Source organism: Talpa europaea, assembly GCF_964194135.1.
Source record: "Talpa europaea genome assembly, chromosome: 14".
NCBI lineage: Eukaryota > Metazoa > Chordata > Mammalia > Eulipotyphla > Talpidae > Talpa > Talpa europaea.
The window spans coordinates 13,817,643-13,836,749 of record NC_140082.1 but is presented as its reverse complement, the minus strand read 5'-3'; the positions used below and the strand labels follow the sequence as shown (position 1 = coordinate 13,836,749).

The window sequence follows — 19,107 nt, the reverse complement described above, 5'->3', positions numbered from 1 at the left end:
ATACTACTTGTGTGAGTGTGATTTTCCAGATGGATGTAGCCCTATACCAGATTGGGCAGAATTTTAACAGCCGATAGCCAAACAACTTCAGGTTTTCCCTAGAATGTTCTTCAGGTTTTCCCTAGAATGTTCCAAGACCAAGATCTTGGATGATTTTTAGGACCAGTTCTGCACCCATTTACACTTAGAGAATCGGGTCCAGAGAGGGCATGGAACCGGTCCCAGGTCAGATGGCAGGTGACATAAAGCCTCTACACCCCAGGCAGCCTGGTTTCTCAGTGGAGCCGCTGCTGTTCTGCCCCGGGGTAAGGAGGCAGCCCTGCTGGGTGCCAGCTGCGGGAAGACAGCGGGCCTTTGTGCCAGGCGGGCACCACCCCCGGGCCAGCCCCTTCCTGCTCACAGGGCAGCCTTACCTGCCGGCAGCCTCCACCCCCGCTGACAGCTCCACTGACTTTTCATTGCATGCTCTGCCCCGGGAGCTGCTTCCGACGGACGGCGCGGGAGCGCAGAGCCTGCACTACTGCCCGACTGCGGTGGCTTCTTGGCTCCCTCCTCTGGTTGATCATTAACCCTGAGGCCATACAAGAGTGAGAGACTCGGGCGGGAGGGACGCATCGCTGCCGCGCCGCCGCCATGGACGTTACCACCTCGAGCCCGGTGACCAACACCACCGGACAGCCGGTCTACATGCTCATCCGAAATGCAGCTGACATCTCTGTCATCGTTGTCTACTTTGTGGTGGTGATGGCTGTCGGTCTGTGGGTACGTGGAGGTCCAGAGGGGTCGACTGGGGGAGCGAGTGTCACTGGGAGGGATGAGGGGGCACATGGAGGAGCGAGAGTGGTGAGCTTTTGAAGAGGGGACAGTGGGCTCCAGGATCTGTGGAGCAGCGTGGAAATAACTTGGGAGCATTTCAGAGGAGTTCAGGGGGTACAGTGTGAGGGGACAGGGTTAAGCAGAAGTGACAGGGAGCCTGTCAGGAAAGCCCAGGCAAGTCTGTGAGCAGAAGAGGAAGGTGGGAGATAGGAGACTTGTGTGTGTGTGTGTGTGTGTGGCGGGGGTAGGTGGGAGGAGGGGTTTGGGGGTGATGCTTGGATTTGCAGGGAGGGTTGGGGTCTTGGGAGACGAACCACTAAGAGGTGACTACGGTCTTGCTTCTTAGTCATCCAGTTTCACATGGAAAAGAAAGTGTGGCGCTTGAAGGACAGGAGCCCCTGCCAGCTGCAGGTTCCTGGGCAGCCCAGGTTCAGGGGGCTGAACTGTCCTCTTGCTGGGAAAGACTGGCCCCTGGTGTCCTGGGATCCCAGGGGCCCCAGTGAGTCAGAGTTGGGAAAACTGGGTGAAAAGGAGCAGGAGAAAGACGGCAGGTGCCTTGGTTTGGGGAGAGGGAAATGTGTGTGGTTCCACTTGGGGACTCTGGGAATACACCAAACCAGAGAAACTTGTTCTTAGCAGCTTAGAACTTGGAAATTTCACTTATGACAGACTCTGGCACACCTAACGACTAGAAGAGGAGGTGTTTTAGATGTGCAAATATTCCAGCCATTCTCAAAGGCTGTCAAGAAGGGTGACAGGCTGGGAGAATGCGGTGCCAGCAGGTGGTTGGGTTAAAGGCTTCTGACTTAGAGGACCGTGGACATTTTAACTCTTTCATGACCACTGAGTTCTTTTGCAATGATAAGAGGAAGTGTTTTACTTTTTGAAAGGGAATTGTAGATGCCAGGTGTGACTGAAAGCCTCCTCAAGGGTCACAAGGGATTACTGTGATTGACTCTCCCTCCATACTCTCAGCTTTCCAGAAAATAGTGGCAAGTGTCCAACTGGGACCCAAGAGTCTCGGGTTTAGTTGTGACTTTGACGTAGTTTCAGCCATGCAACCTTGGGTAACCCGCCTCACCCTCAGTTTACTCAAGTGTGAAACAGTCTTTCCTATTCATAAAGGGTTGTTATGAAGATCTGCAGAGGTGAATCCGAAAGTCCTTTGCAGAACAAAGGATTTTTTTTTTAAACATAGCACACTTATTTGTCTTTCAGTGTTTAAGTCAGATTTGGAATAATTTTGTATTTTTAAGTAAAATGGGCAAAGTGGTCAGCTGAATAGGACATCTTCACAAAATCCAGGAAGGGTGGTGGTGGGTAGGGGGAAGAGAGAGATCTAATCCCCATTTTACAGAAGAGAAAATGGAAGCTGCCTGTGGTTGTGATTCACCTAAGGCTGCAATATCTGAAATTGTTTCTTGAACTCAGGTCTCTTGTCCCTTGGTTTTTCTGTGATGCCAGGAGCTTTGCCACCTAGCCTGTCTTTCCCCCCTCTGGAACTCCATTCAAGCCTATAAGTATTGGAGTCAAGATGTGAACCCATCATTCACTAGCTGTGCTGTACTACCTGTTTCCCAGACAATCACTGATAATCTCCTTTCCCTTAACCAGTCTCATTGTAACCCTGCTAGTCCTGCTGATGATGGTGTTTACACTTTTTAAACATTCATGAATCTGTATCACTTGTCCTATTAAATGCTACTTAATGAGCCTGCTGGTATTTGTTTACATTTAATCTTTCCCCATTAGTCAGTGCCTCTGGACCCTGATTGTTTAACATGCTGGATTTCTTCCAGTTTACCTTCCTCTTTTTTTTTTTTTTTTTCTAGAGACTTTTGGTTTAGGGACAGGAATCCCTATCCCTTCACCATCTCTGTGGTCCAGTCCAGGCCCCTTGTGCTTCAACTTAGAAAAGACACCCATAGCAAACATCCCTCTCTCACGATCCTCATCTCTTCCAAAATTATTTTGTTGTGTTTTATCTTCTTTTAATGCTCCCTCATCCCATTAGCTCAATGGGCTTGAGCTTATTATTTCTTCAGTGTTTAGTTCCAGTTTCATTCATCATCTCCCAGTTTGTTTCTTGGAGAATTTTATATTGTATCTTTATTTATTTATTCATTTATTTTTAAATCATGCTGTATTATCTTTATTTAAGCATCAAGACCCTTCCATCCAACTATGTCACCTAGTAAGCATTTCACCCACTGCTCTGTTTGGCTGCCCAACCCTTATTTCTCTCTTTGGCAATAGTGAGGTGGGTACCTTTTCCTCGGAGAAGAGAAATCCAATTGCCTTTGCCAATAACAAAAATGTTGGAAAGATGGGTGGCAAAGCTGTTATCACTGGCATCTATCACGTGGGCCATATCAAAAGAACCAGGGTGTCTCTCTCTGTTGGTGATCACACCCACTCTTTCCAGGTTAACACCAGCAGTGTAGGTTCTATCATTGTGGTCCTTGCCATCGACCTTAGTGATCCACTGCATATAGATCTTCACCTCATCTCCTGTTAGAGCATACTTGAATCTGTTCCTTAGGGAAATGATTCAAGGGAGACATTCTCTCAGCCTGTGGGGACCAGTGGATGGATGAAGAGCAAACATCCCCATCAGTTTATCCAGCATCCAATGCTTTGGAACCTCAACTTGCTTCATATGCTCCTTGGGACCATGAGTCATGGTTGTGCTAGCTACAGGAAGCTATGTTGTATCTTTATAAGCTGAATCTATGGGACTTATTTTTTCTGGAAGATTTCATTAAGCATTAAACCACTATGGAGTCCTCAATCCCTTATTCCAGGTATTGATAAGTATGACTTGTATGCCAATTCTGGCCCATAGCTTGTTTTTGTATGACCCACAAGTTAAAAATGGCTTTTACACTTCTAAGGGGTTGTAAAAGACAAAAAAATCCAACACTCTGAGGCAGAGATCACATGTGTTTCACAAATCCTAAAATATTTACTATCTCTGGTCCCCCCTTTTGTGTTGAGGGGACATTGGTTTACAACTGTGTATGATTTAGGGGACTAAGTTCATACCTCCTCAGATATAGGTCACCACAACACACCCACCATCAAAACATCCATATCTGGTCTTTTAACAGAAAAAGATTCCTGACCCCTATCTTATGCAATCATTTGCTCTAATTAGATGACTGAAGAGGAACGGCCCTTTGGGGGAGATCAACCTTCCCATTATACAGACAAGGATAGAATGAGTGACCATTAGTCACTTAGATGAAGCAGCAGCAGAGCTGGGGCTAGAATCCAGGTCTTATGATGATGCCAAAGACAATGTTCTTTCCACCACCTCACCCCCCACCCCCCCTTAGACACATCCTTTCTGGGAATACCCTCTCCATGGTCCTTACCACCACTGGCATTGCTTTGACAGTGTTCTGTGGTGTTGAATTCTTTCTTTCCTCACACTCTCATAAAGTGTAGGCCTGAAGTTGAAGAAGTTTAATGCTCTTCATTCTATGCTCAAATCTCTACTTTAACCTGTTGGACAAAGGGGTTGACAAGCTGTCAAGAGTCTTGACTGAAGTGCTTTCAGTAGACTCTCTCCCTGGTGCTCCCATTTACAAATCCAGACAGCTTGGATAACAAGAAAATTCTTTTTTTTTAATTGATTTTATTTTATATAATTCTTACATCATTTTTCATTTTTGCACAATGTATACATTTTCATTTTGGTTATATTCCCCATAAAATTCCCACCCCCCTTATTTTGACTCTAACCCCTCCTCTCCTTTCCCCCCTTCCCAGTGTGTCTCTGGTTTATAGTTTAACAAGAAAATTCTTTCTAGAACTGAGCTCAGATCTGATGTCCTGGAGCTTTCCCATTGTATCTGGTTGTGCCTCATGCAGGCTCTGCAGAGTGAGTCTGTCCCACTTTAGGTGTCAGAAAGATGATAGTCCACACTTAAGTTATCTCTTCTCCCGACCCAATGCTCCCAGTTTCTTAAGTTCTGGAGTTCTTATCCATGGGGAAGAAATTGTGGGTTAATAACTGTTACTTCTTTTGCCAGTGTGCTTCCAATTGTGAAACTGATCTCTTATGTATGCAGGCTGGATAAGCAAGTCTGATGCCATGGTTTACTGGTGGGTTTAGGGACCTTACAGCTTTCCTTTGAGCATCACTTGAGAACCTTCCCATGTGTAGGGAGTGATCAGTGGGAAGAATGGAGGCAGGGTACATGAGCTGCAGTGCATGCCCCTGGAAGTACCTACTGAATGTGGGTGGCAGACTCCAGAATGCTTACCTCCCCCGATGCTCATTTCCAGAAGGAGTGTTCAGAGTGGGATATGGGCGGAGGAGTGGAGGCAGAGGGTGCTGAGAAACCCATTTGTTTAACTTTTGGTAGTCTGTTAACCAGGAACAACATATTATACTAGGAGGGATTAAAAAATATATAAAATGACTACCACAATCAAGCTAATGATCATGTCCACACCATTTTCACATGACTGTTTTTTTTTTTTAAATTGTGGTGAGAACACTAAAGTGCAACTGTCTCAACAAATTTTCAAAACAGTATTGTGAACTATAATCACCACACTGTATACTAGATCTCTTGAATGTATTCAATATAGTAACACAAAGTAAAACCGTTATGATAGTCATGCGGAGGTGTAGGTGATGTACTGTAGATGTTCTCAGGACAGAGAGAGAATTTTGTTAGGGGGTGGGGAGGAGGAAGCTTCTGTAGGGAAGTGCTAGGTAAGGCTTTGTGGGGAAGGTGGTGTTTGAGGGACCTTGAGGGGTGAGTATACCAGAGAGAAAAAGCCCTGGGTAGATACACCTCTTCATACCTTTTATCCATCACTGACACCCTTCCTGAGTTATTCCAGCTCCCCACTCTAGCCTCTGCCCTAATATTCTTCTGCTATGTGCTTCATTTCTGAGGCCAACTTGAAAATGTTTATGTCTGGGCTGCAAACCCACTTTTCCTGTCTCCCCAGTCCTTCTGGGGGTGGGTATATCAACCTTCTTCTACTTCAAAATGACCTTCAGAATGGCCTTTTCTGAGCCAACTGTTGGGGCCAGAGTCTTTAGGAGTTAATTCTGTTTCATCCCTCACTGCCTTCTCTGCTCCTTAGGTCTGTTAGTTCTCTTGCAATATCTAGAAAAACCACTACAGAGTCCTCAGGAGTATGCCCCATGGGACAGAGCATGCTGCCAGAAGTACAGAAAGATCTGAGCTATGCTGTCCCTGCCTAGCACACAAGGGTGGTCACCAAGTTTCTCTTGATTGTTTGGATATACTCAGGCCCTAATCCCTAAAGGACTAAGTCCAGTATATCTCTGCAGGCTGAGCACCCATCCATGTGCCATCTGTAGCCAACATGTCTGCTAATGTCATCATCAGAGGTTAAGTCCTTTAACCAGTGATGCTCTTCAGCCTCAGGACTCATCTGTGAAAACCCAGATACTTCTGCCAGTGCAAAATCATTATCAGCCACTAGCATTTTTCAGGGAGATCAGCAAGCATCAGCCAAGGGAAGGCCTTGACATGGAAAGGGGAAGTGGGCAGGAGATGAAGGGCAGAAACACCACCCCATTTTGTGTTGGTAGAATGGACACTGACCTGGCCAGACCAGGAATAAGATGGAGGTTCAGAGGCAACATTCCAAGGGGGCCATGAGAAGGGCTGGGAATCCTGCATGGAAAATACATGTCATTCTCACCAACCTGCTGTGCTTCCCTGCTGCCTACAAAGTAAGGCCTGTACTTTTTAGCCTCTTTTTGCCTTTATAGGGCCTGTGCTCTGCCTCCAACTCAGCCAGGTTCTCCAGGCAACACCGTTCACCATTCATGCCCTCGGTGCAGCTCCACCCTGGCACATCACTATTGTTTCTTCAGTCTCAAATAGCCTTTCCTTTTTTTCTCCAATAAAACCCGACAACTTTTTCAGGACTTGCTGGAAGGCTGTGAAGCCTTTGCTGACACCCCAGTGGGCAGGAATCTCCCCTTCGTTGTGTTCACCGAGGTATCATCACGTAATGAAAAGTAACATTTCTCATTAATTCCAAAGGGCACCTGCATCCCTATGTTTATAGCAGCACTATTTACAATAGCTAAGCTTCGGAAACAACCCAAATGCCCAAAATAGATGACTGGATCAAGAAGATGTGGTACATATACACCATGGAATATTACTCAGCAATCAAAAAAGATAAACACATGCATTTTGCAGCAACATGGATGGAGCTAAAAGGGATCATGCTCAGCGAAATAAGTCGAAAGAAAAAGAAAAATACCAGATGGTCTCCCTCATAGCAGGAATTTAGAAAACTCAAATAAGGGATCAGGAAAAAGACTAATTATAATAAAGTAAAAATCAAAATCAACAAGCAACTATAAACCAGAGACACACTATGGGAGGAAGAGGGGTGGAGAGAGGAAGGACTAGGGTCAAAATAAGGGGGTGGGGTGCAATTGTATGGGGAATATAACCAAAATGAAAATGCATACATTGTGCAAAAATGAAAAATGATGTAAGAATTATATAAAATAAAATATTAAAAAAAAGTAACGTTTCTAACAAGCTTCTTTCTACCCACCCCCCCCCAAGAGGAAAGTTGTGAATTAAGTTTGAGTGTCTAGTATTTACATAATACTTAGTATGAAGGCTGTGCATTTTCACAGAATTTTTCTTCTTTTCTTTTTGTTTTGGTAACAGCATTAGTATGGTGCATCTAAACTATATATTTCACTCAAGGTGATATTTCATTTTACCCTGATTATGCTTATAAAAAAGGCCTAAAAGTTCAAGCTCCTCCTGTTTGACAGATAAACACACCAGGTGGAATGACTCTTGAAACCAGGCCTTCGGTTAATTAAAGAGCTAATACTCCGGCACCCTCTTTACACCTCCTGAGCCTCAGTTCCTTGTCTGTCAAATGCAGCTCCCCTGCCTCCTTCATGAGTAAACCAGAGCTCCAGGGGCTAAGGAATGTGGAAGTGTTTCCTAAAGTGAAGTGGGTAGAAGAAAACATGAGTATATGGGAACGTGTCCATTTGGCTGGCAATGTCACTTTCTTCTTATTTTCCATTAAATTTTTTATTATTTCCTCCCCAGGCTATGTTTTCCACGAATCGTGGGACAGTTGGAGGCTTCTTCCTGGCAGGCCGAAGTATGGTGTGGTGGCCGGTAAGTTTTCTCTGAAATACTGTTTTCTTAGCTACAGTATTCCCTGTAGGAGCACATTTTCTTTTTGGCTTTGTGTGGCTGTGATTCTTCCTTTCTCTCTTAGATCCCTGATAACGGATCTCCTGCTCACTAGAGCTCTCGGGCATCCTTAATCTCTGTGGGATGGGAGTAGTCTTTAAGGAAGCAATGCTTGAAATCCTTCAAGGGATTAATAGAGGAAGACTGCACAAGGTGGGCAATGTGGAGAAACAAAAAGAACACACAGTCTGAGGTGATCTTAGCTGATCACCTGAACTTCCGCTTCTGTATCTATGGAATGGGGATGGTAATATTTACCAAAGTTCTTATGGGGTGGAAACTCAATACACGGTAGTTCTTTTGCTACCTTTTTTCTTCCCCAAGTCCCATGGGGGAGAGAGTTTATCTGACCTACCTTGAAAGCCTAACACAGTGCCTGATAGAAAGGAGGCCCTCAATAAAAACTCACTGCGTGGATAGAGGAAGGTCCCCCTTCCATTTCCAATTAGTTTTCTTCATCTCTTGCGGAATTGTGTCTTTTGTTTAAGACTGATATCCCCTGACACTTATTCATGGGCAGAGCAATCCCAATCAAAGAACATGTGCTTGGGTGGAAGGGCAATTGGAGGTCCCTTTATTATATCAGCACAGGGCTTGGCTGATACATGAGTTCAACCCAGTGACCCTCTCAACCCAGAGTTCTCTCTTAAGGAAACAAGTAGTTGACCAAAGTGACCAAATTGCATAGCTCCGTGGCCTTAAGATACAAACAAGACTGACTGGTTAAAGATGTGGCTGTCAAGTGCTCATCCAGCCTCATCCATGTATTTTGCAGCTGGTTCCCTGTCCCCCAAATCCTCATTATGATGAGAAACTCATATTTCCTTATGTAAAATTTCTAGGGTAGTTTTACTAGGGTTAAGACCTCAGTTTCCATCCTTAGGAGATAGGTATTTTGGGTTAGGCTCTGGAACACCTCACATCTTAACTAGTGATGATGTCTGTCTTCCTGATAGCACTCAGATGTGGGTCTGGGCTGAGCAAGGGTAGAAGGAGAAGTCAGCCCCACCCAAAGCAGGTAGGGTTCAGTGGTTCATGTGGAATTTCCTGTGGGTGTGTTGTTTTCCTTACTCATCTCTCGGCATTGGATTAAGCTAAACAACAGAGAAACATGGCATCATTCTTCTTTTGTGCAGAATTCACTGCTTCCTCCAAAGACATGGTATGGTTGTTCTTTTGTGCAGAATTCACTGCTTCCTTCATGCAACTGACTTTACTTCCTGCAACAAATTTCTATCTAAAGTTTCATGTGCTTTCATGAATAGTTTCTAAACCTGTCCAGGAATCAGGATCTCCTAAGGATGGAAGCTGAGATCTTAACCCTGGTCATCTACCCTAGAAATTTTACATGAGGGAATATGAGTTTGCCATTGTAGTGAGGATTTGGGGGAGAGGAAACTAGATGCAAACTGCGTGGATGAGGCTGGATGAGCCTGGGTGCGCTTTCTAAAAATCCAGATTTCTTGGCCACATTGCAGACCTACTAAATTAAAACAAATAAACAAAAAAAACACCCAAAAAATTTTTCGAGGGGGCCCCAGGAAACTGCATTTGAAAAAAAGCTTCCCAGATGCTGTTGATAATGTTTCAGGGCAGGTCCTTGAAGGGGGGGTGGGATGGGGCTCACTCAGTTTGTGAGTCCTTACCACACACATAAGAATACAGGCAAAACTCAAAGTAGACATACAGAGAGAAATTTTTAAAATACTTCCAAACTATTTACATATGGGGTAAGTAGAGGGAGAGAAAAAGAAGAAAATTTACTGGTGGGCATGTGGCTGTATGTTATCTGTCCTATCTGTAGATGACATCAGCTGAATAGAGAACAGTGCAAACCAGAAGCCAGCCAAAATGTGAGAGAGAGCCGGCCAGCCTGCGTCCTGTCTTTTAAAATCCACATGGCAACTCAGCTGCTGCCCCTAGTTCCCAGAAGCCCCTTTCAGGAAGTCAGAGGTGGAGTCCTCTGATTTGGCTATGGCATCATCTCTGACTCAGAAGTTGTTCCTCTTAAAATGATGAGGCCAGTCTGATGACACAAATTTATCTAGACTCTTACCAATCTGGTCAGACTTACTGAAAATATCCCCATTTGTTAGGGAGTCTTGAATAGGGAAACAGTGGCATTCCCATCTCTGAGGGAAAATTCTGTGGTAGAACAAGCATGAACTATGAAATCAGCACATCTCACCTGCCACATCTTCTAGGTGTGTGACCTCAGGAAAGGCAATGAACTTCCCTTAGCTTCAATTCCTACCTCTATAAAAAAAGGTTATCTACTTCGGAGGATTCCTGACAGGACTAAATGAGATGGTGGCAATGCTTTTCTTTCTTTGGTATAGCACCGTATGCTACCTGGTATGTCTTACGATCATTGGCATCTTAGATGTGACCAAGTATGATTATTATATTCTAAAATCGTGATTTTTTAAAATTATTTTCCCTACAAGGCTCTGCAGAAATTCCCTAGGAGCTTCCCTTCTCTTCCTTCCCAGCTATACAACTTTAAAAATATTTTATGTAAGGGGACACTGCTATGATTTTGTTCGAGAGCAAGGTTTTGCTAACTTACAAAGTTAAAAACGTCTAATTTAGAAGAAAAATGAGCGTGGTGATTTCCATTCTGAAATTTAAAATAGTTTAAAACCACTAAAGGGCCAGTTGAAAGAAGGAGTTGAAGGAGCAACAGTATGCAAGAAATAGCAAATCTCTCTCCCAAATTCAAATTGGTTTAAAAGACATTGAAACTATTCCTTTCAATTTCTTTTTGTAATGAAACAAAAAGTTAGTTTGAGCTTGTCATCAGTCTGTAAGTTCATAACCTGAATATCAGTTCTCCAAGGAGCTGGCTCAAGAGCAGCGCAGGGTCTCTCCGGGGCTGACATCTCTCTCAACCTGCTGGCTGTGGCAGATGTCCTTCAGGGGAACCCCTTGTCCCCTCCATCCTTCTTTAGCTCTGTTGCTCTGTGCGACAGGAGGCCAGTACAGAGATGATTTAGAGTTCTAGGGGACGTCAGGATGAGATTACTTGAATTGATGTTGGATTGATACACCTGAGGTCTGAAGAGCTTGGGTAGTTATCCAGGAGAGGAGGAGGAAATTAGACCTTGTAAAGTGTGAAAGGACATTGGACAGAGGCATCTAAGGGTGGGGGAGGGCGGCATTCCTGTGAACTTAGGGGACTTGGAAATGAATGACCGTGAATTGTAACAGGTGAAGATTCAGAAGCTCTGGAAAAAGCCTGTTTCTAAAAAGTTAATGAGGCGGAAAGAAATAATTTGAGCCTTGGCTCGGGGAAAGAAGTGAGGGACGGCTGGAGACGAGGGGCCAGGTCTGCAGAGATGGATTAGAGACACCAGTGTATACAAGGAACCAGGCAGGAACATCTCCAGGAACCTGCGTCATGGATGAGGCAAGCCAAGCCAGCTGAATAACATGAAACTATATATACTTACCTGTGTGGTAACCCAGGACTTCCTTTTGCTGTGGCCCTGTGGTTTAGTGTCTTTATCAATAATTGTCTGTTTGCTCTGTTGTAATTATTATTTGAAGATGTAGAAGGTATGAAAGCAGGAAAGTGAACTCTGAAGGGGGAATTCTTCACTCCTTGCATAATGTTTGAGGAGTTTGCCCCAGGTATGAGCACCTGCTCCATAGGGTTGCAGGGTACAATAAATGGTCTGAGCCAACTCTTCAGTAACCCTCTTCAACTCAGAAGTAAGCATTCCAAAGGGGGCGGGGTTCTCACCAGGAGCCAAAGAATTTGGCCTGTCCTAGCTTTGTGACTTTGGGAAAATCATTAACATCTCTGAGTCTCAGAGTCTCCTCTGTAGTGAGAGACAATTAGATTGAGGCTCTCAAAGGCCCTTCCAGGACAAAAATTCTCAGATTTCATTCCATAGAAGAGTGAACAAGGAAGGAGGAAATTGGGGGACATGCTAGCCAGTTAATTATCAGTGAAAAGGAATCATTGTGTGTCTCTCCATAGTCACAGTTTCTTTCCTTTCTTTTTACTAGAGCACCACCAGAGAGAAGTATATCACAGTGGTTTAGGGCAGCGATTGAAAAACTCAGTAAAGAACCAGATAGTAAATATTTTTGGAAGCTATATGGTCTCTGTTAAAACTACTCATTTCTGTTATTGTAGCATAAAAGCTACATGGACATACCATGGACAGTATATAAATGGGTGGGTATGGCCATGTTCCAATAAAACTTTATTTTCACAAACACATGGAGGACCAGATTTGACCTTTAGGCTCAAATTTCTTGATCCATCTTTTTCAGGTCTGTCTCTGGAGTCAGGCATCTTGGGTTTGAAGTCAACCTCTGTCCCTTACTAGCTGTATGACCCTGAATGAGTTACTAAGCATCACTGTGCCTTGCACTTATTATCTCTATAGTGGGGATAACAACACCTACTCAAGGTAGTTGTGAGAACACGGACAGTCTCAGAACAGTGCCTGACACACAGTAAACTCTCAGAGTTAGCTCTTAATCTTCTATTTTCAATGGGAAATGTTTGAAGGGTTTTCATGTCACCTATCCGATTGGATCCTTAGTGAGTTAGCAACAATGGTGATTAATCTGTTGAGTTGCCCAAGCTCATAGAAGATAAGACTTTCTTTACTGGTTATGTAGCTATCTTTCTCTTTATCCTTTGAGATGGAAATTTATGAGGTTGATAGGTATGGTCTAAAGGTTATCTGACTGTCATTTCATTTAGCAATGACCGGAGACCCCAATGGACATTTTCCTTGAGGAAAAACTTTCTTGAGTAAAATATACCTGATTTTATCTTTAAGTCTCTAAAAACTAATGATCAATCAGATCAAAGTTCAGTCACTTAGGATGCTACCAGAGTGGCCAGTGGGAGTCCTGGGAGATCTGGCAGGCCTAAGACCTATGTGGGAACTCATGAGTGAGAGAGGAAGAAAGGGAACCAGGTGAGTGGACACAGGAGAGGCCGAGAGCTCACCAAGACAGCAAGGTCCAGAAAGAAGTGAGACAGAGGACAGACAAGTAAAATTGGCCTTCAAAAGTCTGAGTAGAAGTGGCCTCAAGACCAGGTGGTCTTCTCTGTGTGCTTTCATTTATTCTAAGGATTGAGCCTACATTTTTTGTAATCTTTGAAAAAAAAAAATCTCTCCCAATAACTAGTCCAAAGTCTTATATCTAGTACTGGACAAATATTTGCCAAATTAAAGAAATAGAAGGGAAGAAGGTGACATGCCCCTGAACCTCATGTTGGTTCCTTTGGTTGATGTCTCCTGAGATCTTGTCTGCATTCTGTAGTGACCACACACAGGCAGAGCTGAGAATTGAGGAGGTGAGCAGGGTGCTGGGGCTGAGGCAAACCCTGCATCCGGAAGTATTCCAAATTTCTATTCCCAGCTACAGAAAATATTTTTTCACTTTGGGCATTTTTGAGAGGTTCATGGTAGTAAAACTAGGAAAGCAAGCCTATTCCTGGTAAGAGTGCCCACTTTTAGCCCACATGGGAGCGGTAGGTGAAATTGAGTGGCCATGCTTCCTCACACTCTTAAACATTTGGTTTTCTTGAACTTGAGTCAAATATTTGCAAACTTGGCAGTTCCCACAGATATGTATCTCCTTCGAGGTGACAGTTTTCTTCTTAGCGTGCCAGCTGTTACCTTGCACTTGAAAGACCTGTTCTCTCTTCTCCTCTTCCTCCTCCACCACCACTGCTTCCTTTTCCTCTTCTCTTCCACCTACTTCTCTTTCACTTCCTCTGCTCTCCCTGTCTCTACCTCTTATAAAGAATGGCCATTTCCTTCCATTCTTCATGATTTGTCTCCTCCGAGGAGTTTCTCTCATTAATGCACAGCCGCGTACCTCTCCATGTGCTCTCTGTGTTCCTTGGCCTGTGTTGACTGGTGTGCAGCCAAGTTCCTGCCATTGAGTTCATAACTAAGCTCCTGCCTTCTCCTTTCCCTTTGGCTACCTACCCAGCATTTTTCTAACACATTGGCACTTCCAAAGGTAAAGGAAAAAGTAAATTAGAATAAATATTTCTAGCTGGTCAGGCTCAGAGAGTGCCGAAAATATCAACTAAGATGAAGTCTTTGAATCATTCATGTGAGAAACATCTGGGTTTTCCCTGTCTACAACTGACATGGTACACTTCAAGTTGGAGACAGCTGTATGTTTCTTCTGGAGTAAAATTACTATAGAGGTGATATTAGAGTTGGGATGTTAAGAGCATTTGGTTCTGGAGCCAGGCAGTCTTGGTGTCAAGCCCAGAGCCACCCATTCCTACCTTTGTGGTCTTGGGCAAATTACTAAACTCTTTGTGTCTCAATTTCCTTAAGTGCAAACTTGAGTTCATAGGACCTACCTTATAGTGGTTGTGAGGATTAAATTACTTAATACATGTCAACCTCTTAGAACAGTATATAGTAAGTGCCACACAAGCTGACTATTTTTATCATTATTATTGCCTCTCATCTCTAGATCCTCCATATACTATGAATTCAATCATTTATCCACTGTTAATCTTTCATTCTATATCTACATGTTGATTACTAATATGGTAATCATATTGTGTGTTCACACAAATCATATCTGTTCACACATTCAGATTTGTATGGAAGGTGCTGGCATATATTAGTGTTTATATGGATGTGTATGTGACAGACATTCTTACAAAATATATCTAAAGTTATAAATAGTGGTACGTATTAGGAAGAAAATGTATTTGAGTCAAGTGTGGTAGGAAAATAGAGCGGTCTTTCTCAACCTACATAATAGGGTCAGGGAAAGCCTTGCTAAGGATCGGGCTTTTAGGCTGAGACCTGAGTATCTAGAAGGAGCCAACTACTTAAAGATTGGGGAAAATGTAGTCCAAGCAGAAGGAACAGAATATTCAAAAGTCAGATGTGGAGGGGAGTTTGGGATACTTGGGGGACTGAACAGGAGCCAATGTAGGGGAGAATCATTCCATCAAGTCCTTTGGGTGAGGGACCCTGAGATTTTGATGATCCCAAGGATGAACCCACCTTGGGAGGGCTGATCACCAACCTTCTTGACCTGTTGATGCCAACAGAAGACCTCACTCGTCTTTTGAGCAAGGAGCATATGGGAAAATGCCAGCTTTGGATATGGTTTTCTGATTTCCTACCCTTTTGGTTCTTGGGTCAAGGAGAGAGATTTGTGTGAAAGGAAGATAATGAGTGAAAAGCAACCATTGTTCATGAGGAAAGCGAGCTCATGTAGACTCAACAGAGATTATGAAGATTCTGGAGCAAGTCCTGTGTCCACATATTTACCAGAGTCTCAGAAATAAAATATTGTGAATATCTGAATTTCATCTTGTCTTCTTTCCCAACCCAGGAAGTGTGATCCCTGAAAGATGCAACAACTGAAGATTAAGCCTTTCCAGATTTCCCCTATGAAAAGATACCTTACTAGGGAATCAATCAAGATGCCAATTGGGATTAAAGACCAGTCCCTAGGGGTAAGGGAGGATACAGATGTTCAAATGCTGTTTTTGAATTACTAGTGAGCTAGGTAGGAAACCTGCCCTTCGGGGATGCTCAGAAAGGAATGCCCAGGGAAGAAGGAGAAAGTCAGCACAGTGCTGTGAGCAGCCCCTCTGCCCCTCGGCCGTCAGTCACATTGGATTGTGGGACCTCCGGCAAATCATGTTACTGGTCCTCAGTCTTCTCAGACATGGGAAGGTCTCTAGACCTCTCTAGCCCCATCTAGAAGATGACAATCACAGACAGCTGTGAGCATTAAATAAGAGAAAGTAAATGAGGTGCCTGCCCTCACTTTTGACCTAGAGGAGGAACTGTAATGTTACTCGTTCTCTCTCCCTTTCTTATCCTCCCAGGATGGGACTCTCAAAGTGTGTTACCCAGGTCAGCATTCAAAAGTCAAACCCTGGAGGAATTGAGGCAAAAAAAATTTAAATGATAGAACCACTATATTGTTGAAGCAAACCAAACTGGTTTTACCAGGACTCTAAACTGCAACAAGAGGAAATCTGTTCATGTTAAATGGTCCAGATAATTTAGAGGCAGGTTTTCTGACAGTGACAAAATTAAAGGGACTTGCTTAGTCCTCACCTCTGCCACAGCCCATGAGTGGCAGGTTTGAAGGAGGATTTGAAGGCACATGAAGTTAAATCCAGAGGGGAGGCCCACAAGGTAGACTTCTTGTCTCTGACAGCCAGTCTCTGCAGTGGTTCCTTCTGGTCTGAGACCCACTTGGGGACACAGCTGGGGCTGCGAGCAGCAGAAAGCAATGGCCCTGGTGAGATTCAAATCCATGGGCACTGAGGGTCAGACACATAAAAAAGAAGCTTAGCCTGGAGATTCGAGGGTGGGTGTAATTCTTGTCTTTAGACTGGGAGACTAACTGTTGGGGGAAAGACTTGGCTTTTTCTGTATCGTTCCGGAGGCCAGAAGTAGGGTCAATGGGGATATTTCAGCTCAAGTTAAAGAAGGACTTTTTCATCATTAGCGTAATTCCACTATGAATTCATGTGCCTGTGAGGTGGGAAGGTCTCTAGATCTTCCCATGTATCCAGAAGCTGGCCTTCTCTTGTGAGGTGTTACAGAGGGCATTCAGCTGAGACATCAGTGGGTCCGAATATCTCTGGAAGATTCTATAAATTCTCCATGTATTTCTCCTCCTGTCAACATTCTAGGATAGGAAATTAGGCAATAAAATGTGATTGTGAATACCCTAAAGTCAAAGGAAAACAGTCTTTTTGTCTTTTGTGGTACAACATGTTATTCCTTAATTACCTTGCTATCAAAACTGTAGGTCTTGGTCAGACCAAGCTCATCTTGCACAGTCACAGTGAAACCATCTAAGTAAGTTTGAGCCCCCTCATCAGGGGATGAGAATGACTTGGAAAGAAATTACCAGGAAGCAAGATAAAACTGGGGAAATTTTAGATGAGGTCTAAAATTCTGAACACTGAAGGAACTTGGGGGGAAATGACAGGGAAGGACATGCTAATTTGTGTCACTGGGTCACTCCCCACATGGGGCATGATTCCCAGATGAATGTATGTGTGAAGGTGGGGGAGGAGTAGGCTGACGGAGTGTTTGGGGAAGCAGAGTAATGAAAGCATTGCTAGTGAGCTCGTGAGAGCAAGTGTGGTGTGCAGGCCTGGCAGGGAGTGGAGGGAATAATGCACCAGTGTCTGTTATTGTTATAGGACAGGGAGAGGGGCAGCCCAAACCCCGCAAACCTGCCTATTCTAAATGGGTTCTGCCATTCGCCGCATCAACACAAAACATATGACACTTTAATGGGAAGGAACTTTAATAAAAACTAGGAAACAATACAGGTAAGGCAAAGAGTCTAGTTTCTAAATGAAGCACCCAAAGTTACCCGTCCCCTCGTGGGTAAAAGTCCATCCATATGGGATCGGCCCAGAGCAAGGCCCCAAAGCCTGCCCCAAGTCTAAAGCATCTTCCAGTGGGGACCCACAGAAAAGAGTCAGAAACAACCAGACAAGCCCGGAAGGAAAAGAGCAAAATCAACATCAAGATAAAAGCTGCCATTGTCACCTCCCCATGGGTCTCACCCACATCTGTGTCACCCCGTCCACGACCAAAAGACAAGCGCAGCTTCTTCACGTGTCTCTAGGCTCCACGCGCCTCCTCCAGGTCTCCTGGCTCCATCCTGCTCCTTCCTTCCTCAGTCTCTTCTGCAGCTTCTCCTCTTTCTGCTCAGCTCCACCCTCCCTTGGGTGGGGCAGGGAACCTCCCCCTTTCCTGGGGACCACCCAGTTACATTATGAGTCCACTTGGGCTGCCATCACAAACACCTCAGACTCGGGAGTTAAACAACAGAGATTTAATTTCTCACAGTTCTAGAGGTTGGAAACCCATGATCAAGGTGTCAGGGTTCTTTTCCAGTGAGACTTTTCTACCTGGTTTGTGGATGGTTGCCTTTTCACTGTGTAGACACTTGGCCTCTTCTCTGTGTGCTTGGGGATATGGGGAAGGGGTGCGGAGGTTGGGGAGAGTGAGAGAGAAAGAGAGATAAAGAGTGTATTTTCTTGTAAGGACCAGTCCTAAAAGATTAGGGCACCATCCCTATGACCTCATTTACCCTTAATTACCTCCCTAAAGGTATCTGTTCTCCAAATACAATCAGCATATAAAATTTGGGGGATGAGGAGACACAATTCAGTGACCAACATAGCTCTTGTGAATTGTCTTCAACGGTGTCCTCTTGGAAGAAAGAAAGGGCAAAAAAGGGCTCTGAGGGCCAGCTGATTGCCAATCATTACTGACCCATAATCTCATTTGATTTCTGCAAAACCCTGTCACAAGAGAAAATTGAAACTTGTAGATCTTAGAATCAGGATTGCCCAGATAATGAGAGGTTAGGAAAGCATTCCAACTCTTAATTTAATTAATTTGTTTTCTTACATCTTTGTTGATTTTGGGATAGTATTTTGTTTCTCCCCTCAGGTGTAGTCCCAATAGTGCTCCCACAGCCATTTCATCCATGATCCATCACCACAGTCCCTTGTGCTCTTCCCTCCCCTCAAACTCTTAATTTTTAAACTCTTGTTATTTTCTCAATAGAGGGAATTTAACTGAGAATCTTGCTAAATTCCTAGGACTACACCTTTAAACCCTGGAGGGTCCTTGAATAAGGAAGTGATATGATGTGATCAGGGTTGTGCTTTAGATAGGTAACTGTCCACCTGGCTGGAGAGTGACTGGAGATCATTAGAAGCCTGTTGCTATGGTGGTGCTGCGAGAAAAAGACAGCCTGCATCAGGGTGATATAAAAAGTATGAGATACCCATGATGCTATGAAGGCAGAGTCAGGGTTCTGGTAAATGAGAGCAGGTCATGGGGCAAAGGGAGGGAGTTCAGGATGAGGCCAAGGTGAGCGACTGGGAAAAATATTAGTACCCTTGACAGAATGAGCAGAACTTGGGCCCAGAAATTCTTGTATCCTCAAAACTTTCCTGGACCCCGTTTTATCCCTTCTCAGAAGGTGAGGCAGGAACTTGAGACAGTGCAAGACTGCTTTAAGTCCAATGTCCCCCTTA

General features: G+C 44.2%; 1 protein-coding gene across 1 annotated transcript in view; it reads left to right on the top strand.

Annotated features, from left to right (window-relative positions):
- Positions 1 to 696: 696 nt before the first annotated feature.
- Positions 697 to 19,107, top strand: part of SLC5A1 (solute carrier family 5 member 1) — a gene marked incomplete at its 3' end in the record, with an annotated part of 57,954 nt that continues 39,543 nt past the window's right edge. Inside the window, exons 1-2 of the mRNA XM_084253922.1 lie at positions 697 to 762; positions 7,908 to 7,979. Of these exons, the coding sequence (XP_084110048.1) occupies positions 745 to 762; positions 7,908 to 7,979 (90 nt within the window). The 5' untranslated portion in view covers positions 697 to 744. The remainder of the gene's footprint in view (positions 763 to 7,907; positions 7,980 to 19,107) is intronic.